This window comes from Microcebus murinus, chromosome 4 (genome assembly GCF_040939455.1).
Source record: "Microcebus murinus isolate Inina chromosome 4, M.murinus_Inina_mat1.0, whole genome shotgun sequence".
NCBI classification, from domain to species: domain Eukaryota; kingdom Metazoa; phylum Chordata; class Mammalia; order Primates; family Cheirogaleidae; genus Microcebus; species Microcebus murinus.
In genome coordinates, this window is record NC_134107.1 from 7,058,573 (window position 1) to 7,068,768 (window position 10,196).

General features: G+C 59.9%; 1 protein-coding gene and 1 non-coding gene across 2 annotated transcripts in view; both read left to right on the forward strand.

The window, feature by feature from the left end:
* Nucleotides 1-4,890, forward strand: part of PACS1 (phosphofurin acidic cluster sorting protein 1) — a 128,805-nt gene extending 123,915 nt beyond the window's left edge. The window contains exons 22-24 of the mRNA XM_012757471.2: nucleotides 1,324-1,550; nucleotides 3,354-3,473; nucleotides 3,585-4,890. Of these exons, the coding sequence (XP_012612925.1) occupies nucleotides 1,324-1,550; nucleotides 3,354-3,473; nucleotides 3,585-3,700 (463 nt within the window). The 3' untranslated portion in view covers nucleotides 3,701-4,890. The remainder of the gene's footprint in view (nucleotides 1-1,323; nucleotides 1,551-3,353; nucleotides 3,474-3,584) is intronic.
* Nucleotides 4,891-6,304: 1,414 nt separating this feature from the next.
* Nucleotides 6,305-6,368, forward strand: LOC142870788 (U7 small nuclear RNA). Its single transcript, XR_012919122.1, has one exon. It is a non-coding gene; the product is annotated as a U7 small nuclear RNA (small nuclear RNA).
* The last annotated feature ends 3,828 nt before the right edge of the window (nucleotides 6,369-10,196 follow it).

Consider the following 10,196-nt stretch of genomic DNA (forward strand, 5'->3'; position numbering starts at 1 on the left):
GAGCGAGACCCCATCTCTACTAAACATAGAAAGAAATTCATTGGCCAACTACAAATATAGAGGAAAAATTAGCCGGGCATGGTGGCGCATGCCTGTAGTCCCAGCTACTCGGGAGGCTGAGGCAGGAGGATCGCTTGAGCCCAGGAGTTTGAGGTTGCTGTGAGCAAGGCTGACGCCAAGGCACTCACTCTAGCCTGGGCAACAAAGCGAGACTCTGTTTCAAAAAACAAAAACAAAAGAACACATGTGTTAGTGCTAGACACTCAGGGTATCCTGCCCGTGCCGGGAGCTGGGACCTGAGCAGCCACCAAGCCAGGCGGTGCCCAGCGACTGTGCAGTGAGCCAGACTCAGACTGCTGAGCGAGCTGTGATGGTGGGGCGTGTCTTCAGGATCCCGCCTCTCTAAAGCTTAGATGAAGCTAAACGTCCACTGTTCAGGGAGTGACATTGCGCCCAGGCCCGGGAGCGGGAGGGTGCTCTCCCAGGACGAGCCCTGCGCAGAGGAGAGCTGGGCAGGGCCAGAACCTTCCGCAGGAACAGCCGCTGTGCTCACTCCCACTTCCCTTTCTTCTGCCTTCACCTCTTTCTCTCCTATAGCAGCAGAGAGGGAGGCCCTGGCCAGGGAATTTTCCAGAAGTGCCAAGGGCAGCCTAGGCTGGACCTCGGCGCTCGTCCACCCGCCCTCTTGGCCCGCTCCATGGCGCCTGCTGCTTTGCTGGGAGGGACAGTGCGGGAGGAGGCGGGATCCCCACAGGGCCGTGCCATGCCCAGGACCCGGAGGTCTCCGTCCCGCGGCGACTGGGAGGCCTTGGGGTCGCGGGTACCTCCACCTCCTTTGCCTCCCGATTGAAGCCATTCCTTAGCAGAACGCAGAAATGGGGCAGAAAGAGAAGAATGAGATGCTCCCTGCCGTGTCCTGTTGTGTCTGATACTCCTTTCAGGACACAGCAGCCTTCTGCCCGGGAGTCAGACCATGGCTGAGCTAAAAGTGCCATAAATATGGGAAGCTGCAGGCCGGCCCCACTTGCTCCCCGACCCTCCACTTGGCGTTCGCCAGGCCTTGCTTGTGGGGCACATGTGTGTGCACGCATGTACATACATGTGCGAGAGTATGTTCTCCCTTCTCTGCGTTCCTCATTCTCCTGTGATGTTTCTGTTTGGTTCCCTTTCCGTGTCCTGTGCCCTCATCCTCGTGGCTCTGTCCTCAGGCCAGCCTGATTCTCCGTCCTACAAGGGCCGAGGCTGGCCTTCGTCCTGCCCCGTCGGGCTGAGTACTCGGAGCCGGGGCAGAGCCAAGCTCTCGCTTTTGTCTCCCTGCCCCAGAAGCCCCAGCAGCCCGTACGGGGACGTGATCGGCCTCCAGGTGGACTACTGGCTGGGCCACCCCGGGGAGCGGAGGAGAGAAGGTGACAAGAGGGACGCCAGCTCCAAGAACACCCTCAAGAGTGTCTTCCGCTCGGTGCAGGTCTCCCGCCTGCCCCATGGCGGGGAGGCTCAGCTTTCCGGCACCATGGCCATGACTGTGGTCACCAAAGAGAAGAACAAAAAAGGTAAGCGCATCCCCGAGGCCAGGGAAGTCCAGGGCCAGCAGGGCTCCTGTCTCCTCTCTCAGGGTCTGGGACAGACCCTGCTCCTGGGAGACACTGGATGGGGATGCAGCCGAGGGCCTGGAGGGGGCAGTCCCACCCCCCACTGGGGGGACAAGGCCATTCCCTCTGTGATGCGGGGAACTGAGGCCTCGGTGGGCCATTGGTCACTGTGCCGAGCACCTGCGCCTCAGGGCCGAGGCAGTTACTGCCATGTGGTGAAAGGAGCCTCACTGGCCACTGCCCTCCAAGGTGGATTATATGACAGGGACGTCTCCATGCCACCCCCACCACCCCCACCCCCGCCGACACTGGGGAGCAGAGCATCTGCCCCAGCCTTGGGGACCGCTCCAAAGAGGCTGCACGAGCAAAAGCACATACTTTTATTTATTTTTTATTGTTATTTTATTTTATTTATTTGTTTATTTTGGAGACAGAGTCTCGCTTTGTTGCCCAGGCTAGAGTGAGTGCCATGGCGTCAGCCTAGCTCACAGCAACCTCAAGCTCCTGGGCTCAAGCAATCCTCCTGCCTCAGCCTCCCGAGTAGCTGGGACTACAGGCATGCATCACCATGCCCGGTTCATTTTTTGTATATATATTTTTAGTTGGCCAATTAATTTCTTTCTATTTTTAGTAGAGACAGGGTCTCGCTCAGGGTGGTTTCGAACTCCTGACCTTGAGCAATCCGCCTGCCTCGGCCTCCCAGAGTGCTAGGATTACAGGCGTGAGCCACTGCGCCTGGCCTATTTTTTTTTATTTTTTATTTTTTGAGACAGAGTCTCACTGTGTTAGCCGGGCTAGAGTGCCGTGGCATCAGCCTAGCTCACAGCAACCTCAAACTCCTGGGCTCAAGCAATCCTCCTGCCTCAGCCTCCCGAGTAGCTGGAACTACAGGCACGCGCCCCCTTGCCCAGCTAATTTTTTCTATTTTTTTAGTTGTTTGGCTAATTTGTTTCTATTTATAGTAGAGATGGGCTCTCCCTCTTGCTCAGGCTGGTTTTGAACTCCTGAGTTCAAGCGATCCTCCTGCCTCAGCCTCCCAGAGTGCTGGGATTACAGGCATGAGCCACCCCGCCCGGCCACACATAGTTACTTTTAAGAGTCGAGGGGCGTACGGTCTCTGGGCGAGAGGGTGGCCCTGCACCCTGTGCTCTGGGAGAGCGAGGCAGGGATCCTGTAGCAAGGCCAGCGCTGAGGCAGCACCTGCCACTGTTGTGCCAGCTGGGGACCTGCGGCGCAGGCGTGGCCCCAGATCCGCCTCCTGCAGGCGCTCCCGAAGCAGCTGTGCCCATTTCTGCAGAGCCCCCAGAGTCGGGCAGGGTCCATGCGAGGCCCGCAGCCAAAACCCAGGGACCGGAGCACGGAGACTTGCAGGGGGTTGCCACCAGCTGAGCAGGGTGGAGAGGGGAGCACCCCAGCTCCCCCAGGCCGGGTCAGCACGAGCTCTGCTGCATTGCCCTCCCTCTCAGAGCACACCTGGGACAGGGCGGCCAGCCCCTGCCCCGCAGGCTGCTGGGACATTCCAGCCAGCAGGGACCTGAGGGACCACCTGGCCCCAGGTCCTCACTGCACAGAGGAAGGCAGCGAGGCCACAGTCCAGCCCAGTGCCTGGACTGGGTCAGCAACTAGAAGCTCCTGACCCGCGACCTGGAATCAGGCCGTGCAGGGGAGAGACGGCTTCTGGCCAGTTACCCCCGCCACGGGACGAGAGGAGAAGGTGGCTGCTTCTCCAGGGGCTGTGACAGGCGGGTCCCGCTTGCTTTCCAGTCCCCACCATCTTCCTGAGCAAGAAACCCCGAGAAAAGGAGGTGGACTCCAAGAGCCAGGTCATCGAGGGCATCAGCCGCCTCATCTGCTCTGCCAAGCAGCAGCAGACCATGCTGAGAGGTGCGGGGAGAGCGGGAGAAGGGGGCCCGGGCAGGGAGGCGGTGGCCCTCCCCAAGGGGCCCTGGGAGATTGCCGAGCAGCCCTGGTCACTCTCCTCTCCCTGCCACCTAGTGTCCATCGATGGGGTCGAGTGGAGTGACATCAAGTTCTTCCAGCTGGCAGCCCAGTGGCCCACGCACGTCAAGCACTTTCCAGTGGGCCTCTTCAGTGGCAGCAAGGCCACCTGAGGCCTGTGCCCTGGCCACTCTCCCTCCTGGCACTGCCACCAGCCTCACCGCCTGCGGGCAGGGGGAGGCCAGCAGGCCCAGGTCAAGCACCCCCTTCCCTGGCACTGGGCCCTGCCTCTCTGCTGGCCAGGCCTGAAGGACACTGCCACTGCCCAGGCCACCCTGTGCGGCCCCCACCCGCCTCTCCCGCTCCCTCCTGCGCCATGCCGAGGGCGTCTTGGTTTTGCCTTCTGGTGCCCATAGCCCCTGGAGCTGAGTCCTCCAGGCCTTCCTCACCCCGTTCCAGCCTCTTCCTCGCGGCACCAGTTCCCTCCTGCGGACAGGAGACCTGGCAGCCTGGGCCTTGGCAGGAGAGCCGTCCTCCCACAGCCCTCCGGCCGCTGCCAGATGCCACCCACTCCGCCACCTGACGCGGGGCCCAGGCCACTTCCCACTCCTGCGGGCTTCCCCGCCTGCCCCACGGCTTCCACTGGGGACACCCCAAGCCTGTGGGACCCTCCCCACTGCACACGGGTGGGAGGCTGCGCCCTCAGCCCAGGACCCTGTTACTGTGGCGACACGTGTGTTTCTGGGATGGAGAGGCCGCCCAGTCTTCCCCGTGCACGACCTCTTGCCACCCTCCAGGTCCCCGGCAGGTGTCCGTGTGTCCTGAGTGTTATTTTAGTTCTCTGCACGGCCAGTCTCTTGGTGGTTCTGTGCGACGCTCCCTGTCTTTGTGGCTTCCTCCCTCGTGGCTGACGCTCCCCGCCGCCCCTGCCCACCCCAGCCCGGACCCCAGCCCCACCAGCACACTGCGTGGCCCAGCCCTGTCCCGTCTTCTCCCTCTTCACATCGAGTCCTGTCGTCCGTGTGCCTCTCCTGCTGTTCTTCCCCCTCCCTGTCCCTCCTGCCTCGGTTGAGCCACCTTGGCCTCAACTGCCGCGCAGGGGAGGCTGAGGGCGCGGCTGTCCTCGTGCCGCCAGCACCGCCAGAGCTTCTCTCGCCCTCCCACTCCTTCCCGGAAGTTTTTGCACAGAACTTCATTTCGAAAGTGTTTTTCTTGTTCTCCACTCCTCCCCAGACTGCCCTCAGCCCTCCCCGGGCCCAGCCCTGCTGTCCAGAGCACCCCTGGGCCAGGGAGAGGAGACGGGGCAGGAGGGACCGAGGTGATGTTGGGTTTTTCATTCAATAAACCGGTGGTTTCTTACCGACGCCTTGGGCTTCTGCGCCCTCACTGCGCCCGGAGCCGTCCGTGCCCAAACAGACGCGGCCTCGCCCCGGGGAGGCCCCGCGTTCTCAGTGAGGGGCACAGGCGTGAGGGGTCTCGCCCAGCAGGAGGCTGGCAGAGGTCAGAAACAGACGCCATCCCCACACCGAAATCCCATGTGCCCAGGACCTGCCGTCTTCAGGCCCCGGCTCCTGGGCAGTGACCGGTTGAGGGCTTGCTGGGGGATGGGGGGCCCTGCGGCCAGAAAGCCCAAGCAGGGAGGCCAGCAGAACCTCTGTGCGCTCGAGAGGGTGTGAGTGTCGCCACGGGGCAGAGGGGAAGTGGCCTGAGGCCCCCCGGGAGCTGGGTGGTCAAGCAGGGCAGCGGAGCCCGGAGTCCCAGGGGAGGGGTGGGACGCACAGGCTGGGCCCCGTCGCCGGTCTCTATCTCAGCCCTCCCCCGCGGAGTTCACTGTCGCCCAGCAAACGTCTGTGCGGCACATTCGCAGGAGGCCGCAGGAGGCTGGGCTGACGTGCTCCTAGCTGCAGCCCTAGCACCGCACTCCGCCCGCGGCAGACCCTCGGTCAGGGCGAACAGATGAGTGTGGGGTTTAGGCACTTGTCCCGGCACACAGCTGGGCTGTGGAGACTCTAGGTTTCTAACCACCTCAGCTGACTTGGGCCATCTCTCAAGGGCCCACTTGGGAGGACCCACCCGCCCAACCACCCCTACGTTGGGGATCTAGTAAGTTCCTACTACAGTGAGTTCCTGTCCTGGGTGTGCTGATGCCAGGACGAACAGGCGGTGGGTCCTCCTCACCTACACGGCTGGCCTGGGAGACAGGAAAACAGGCCGCTGCCGCACGGCAGGCCAGGCTGCACGGGCGCACGCAGAAGGGGCATCTACTCCAGCCTGGGGGAAAAGGTGTCCAAGAAGATGTCCCCAAGGAAATGACACCTGAGCAGCATCTTAGAGACATCTGACAGGATGGGTGTGCCGAGCACAGGAAACAGCATGTGTCAAAACCAGGGATACAAGAGCGCGGCCTGGACCATAAACCACACAGGCCTCGGCGCAGCTGACGGGTGGGGCAGGGCGGGAGGGGAGGGACGGGAGAAACCTGGCACCTGTTGTCACTGCTCTGCCAGAGCAAGGGCAGCGGCTGCATCCTGAGATAATGGGGCGCTGACAACGGGTCTCAGGCAGGGAAGCGAGACCGTGGAATTTAGAAAGATCATTTTGCTACAACAGACAGGAGGCAACAAGACCCGGTTGGCAAACCAGATGGGTTTGAAAGCTGTTGCAGCGCTTTGGAAAAGATGTGATGAGGACACAGCCCAAGGGCGGTAGAAGGGTGGGAGAGGAATGAGTGAGCCCAATTAACAGGTTTTGGTGGCTGCTTAGAAGATGGGGTTGAGAAGTGTTACAGCTCCTTTAGAATTTGTCTAGCAGGTTTGCCTGTCCTCACCCGAAGACGCCCCCCCCATGAAAAAAAAAAAAAGAAAACGGGGTTGAGGCTGGGCGAGGTGGCTCACACCTGTAATCCTAGCACTCTGGGAGACCGAGGCGGGAGGATCATTTAAGCTCAGGAGTGCAAGACCAGCCTGAGCAAGAGCGAGACCCCACCTCTACTAAAAATAGAAAGAAATTAATTGGCCAACTAAAAATATATACAAAAAATTAGCCAGGCATGGTGGCACATGCCTGTAGTCCCAGCTACTCGGGAGGCTGAGGCAGGAGGATCGCTTGAGCCCAGGAGTTTGAGGTTGCTGTGAGCTAGGCTGATGCCACTGCACTCTAGCCCAGGCAATAAAGTGAGATGCTGTCTCAAAAAAAAAAAAAAAAAAAAAAAAGCCGGGCATGGTAGTCCCAGCTCCTCGGGAGGCCGAGGCAGGAGGATGGCTTGAGCCCAGGAGTAGGAGGCTGCACTGAGCTATGATGACACCACTGCACTCCAGCCTGGGCGACAGAGTGAGACCCTGTGTCAAAAAACTAAAAAGTCAAACACCAAGGCAGTCTGACCGGCATGAACAGGCAGGCGTCAGGACACCCCCACAGGAGATGTGGACAGGAGGGGGTGGGATGGATTTAGTGTAAGGAGGTTGAATTAGAACTCGGGGGAGTGACCTGGCTGGAGATGGGACTGGGGCCTCCTTCTCGGGCAGTGGAGCTGACCCTGGGTCAAAGTGAGGGGGCTGATCTCCCTTCGTGCTGGCCACGTGGGCACCTCCTGTCCGCGCCGGACAGCACTTGGTCGTGTTCAGACACGTTTTTGTTTGCTCCCTCGCTGTGGCTGCTTTCCTTCTGGACGTGTCTTCTCTCCAGCCACCTGCAAGCAGGGCTGCCCCTGTGTCGCGCCCTGTCCCCCACCTTCCACTCCCAGCGCAGCCCCGAGCTCGGTGGTGAGGGCGATGAGGAAGGGCGTCTGCGACGTCCACAGCAGAGCGTTAAGACTTCACGCCGTTTTATTCCGTTCTCTGGATGACCCAGCGAAGTGGCTACTAGGAAGCCAGCAGATGAAATAACAGACCTCACCTAAACCACAGGCAAATGCAGACACTGGGCTCTGAACCTAGCTGGGTATGACCCTCGTCCTGGCCGCTGAGCAGGGCAGGGCCCCTCTGGCGTGGCTATGAGGCCAGCAGAAAAGTATGGTGTCCTATGTGCCGCCAGGACAGGACAGGAGCCTCCCCGGAGCTTCCAGCAGCTCGGTGGCAGAAAGAACAACCGCCATCGGCATCCAAGGTGAAACAAACCGGCTCCTTGGGACAGGAGGGGAAGGGGGACGTGGTCTCTGTGGAGCCTCCGATCTTGAGTGCTTCCAGGAGAATCTGCTGACATTTTGAGTGGGATGTCGTCCTCGGTGGAAGTGCCCCCAACCACTTCAAAGAACAGGAGGGACGCCAGCCGAAGGAAAGGAAGAATTTAAGACGGCAGATTTCAGTGGGATGACTGCTTCCGAGGATCCGAAGGGGTGGGGTAGGCCCACAGTGGGAGGGATTTTCAGGAGAAAACAGTAACATTAGAAGTAGCAAGAACAACTTCCCAGGCATGGGATGGGGGTGGGGGCACTGCTGAGCTCTGCAGAAAATGGGGTAAGGCTGTGGTCCCCAACCCCTGGCTGTAGCCTGTTAGGGACCTGCCACAGAGCTCTGCCACCATGCTTCCCTCCCCCAATCCGTGCCAAAATTGTCTTCCATGGAGCTCAGGAATGGGGTGGGGACACAGCCATAGGTGAGCGGCAGGTGAGGCGAGTGACTCTTCATCTGCATTTACAGCCGCTCCCCATCGAGCCCACCGCCCACCCCCGTCTGTGGAAAAACTGTCTTCCATGGAAGCGGTCCCTGGTGCGAAAAAGACTGGGGACCACTGCCATAAGGATGTGAATCACCGCTGGGCACGGATCCGTCCCTTTATTCTCCAGTGACTGAGAAGCCTTCAGCAGCCTGGCACGTGGCCAGCAGCCGTGGGGGGAGTGCAGGAAGAAGTGACTGTCCCTTTCCTTGGGAGACACAAAGGACGAGCCTCAGAGACAAGATAAAAAGCCAAGTGGCTGAAAAAGCTGAACACACGCAAGGTTAAGCGCTGAAAGCAAGATAAGAGCACGAGGCCCTGCGGGGGACGCGTCCCTCCACCGCACTCAGGGAGGAGCCAGCAGCCGCCTAGAGAGACCACAGAAGCCGCCAAAGCCGGAAGCTGCAGGAGTCATAAAGGGAAGTTGAGAAATGTTCTGTTTACCCGGGGAAAGGTGGTAAAAGAAATGTGCTCCTTAATTAGACGGAGAGAAAGCAGAGCAGTGGACATGTGCTCATCCCTGCACAGCACGTGGGCCTGCACACACACACGTGCACACACTTATGCACATGCACACACACACGTGCATGCACACATGCACACATACATGTGCGCACATGCACATACATGAGTACACACATGCATGCACATGCATGCACACACATGGAGGTGGGTGGGGCACCAGGTTCCCGGCCTCTGGGAGACCCTGTCTCGGGCTATACATGGAGGCTGCGTGGACTGTGCTTCGAGTGGGTGTGAACAAGCAACTCGGCCTTGACTGCTGTGATCAGTCCATCTCCCTTGCACTGTGACACGATGACCTGGCCTCAGGTTCAAGGACACAGTGGTCACTAGCAGCCTGCTCTCTCACCGGGCCCAGCTGCCCCCCACCACCTCTCAGGTTCTTTCCTGTAAAACACAGACGTCAGAACGGCGGCTTTAAACCCAGGCTGCACATTGCAGGCACCGCTGGAGATTTCTAATCATAAAAGGTACCCAGGACACACCCTGGCGCCACCAAATCCCAGTCTCCCAGGGGACGGCCTTCTGACGAAGTTCTTCCCGGAGAGAGTCTGGGACCCAGCCCCATCGAGAACAAAGCTGCCCCGGGCTCCCGCTGCCGTTTCCATTCCTTGACCAGCACATGCTAGCAAATTGGCGTGGAGTGTGGGCCAGCGGGCTCTGTGCACCGGGGCAGGCCCGCCAAACTGCGGCCAGCGCTTCTCTCTGCAGGTAGGGCCAATGGGAGGACTGAAGGACAACAGACCCCAAATGCGGAAGACCCCAACCTTCAGGGCCCTGGAGAAAAGCTGATGAGCTGACGTTGACAGGGATCAACACAGCTCGGCAATGACGCTGGGAACAGCAGGTGCCTCTGGGGAGCGAGCCGGACAGCCAAGGACAGCGGTTGGGGAGAAGTACATTTCATTTAAACTTGTTTGCAGGCCTCTTAAATGTTGCACCACATGAAAATATTAGCTACCTGGGAAAAAGTCACTGGCAGAAACAGGATTGAGAAGAAGCCAGCCAGAGGTAACTGAGATGTACACGATCTAGGGTCTTAGCTGCCCACAAGCTGCACTGCAGTGGCAGCCCGACTTTCGGCCTTATGGGTGGACAGGTGGCATGCTCGTTAGGAGCACTGGCCCTCTGTGATCTGTGCAGTTCACTCCTTGTCCAGGCCACTGGGCTGAGCACTGCCTTGTGAGCAGGGTCCGTACTGACACACTAGACTACACCCAGGAGGGAGAAGTCGGGCTTGGGAAGGGTCAGGAAACCGCAGCAGGGCTAGGCAGAGGGAGGACAGGGCGGGCCCACTGCTGTCTCCAGCCATCTTCGCTGGCACGGCGAGCAGACTTCTTCCTGAAGGCAGAGCCGCAGCTATGGGTGAGCTCTGTAGGGAGGTGCTCTGGGGGACAAGGGAAAACTTTCCAACCTCCAGGTTGTCTCCCATCGGAATGCAGTAAGCTCCCTGTCTCAGATGCGCTTGAGCTGAGGGTGCTGGACTGTGTCTCC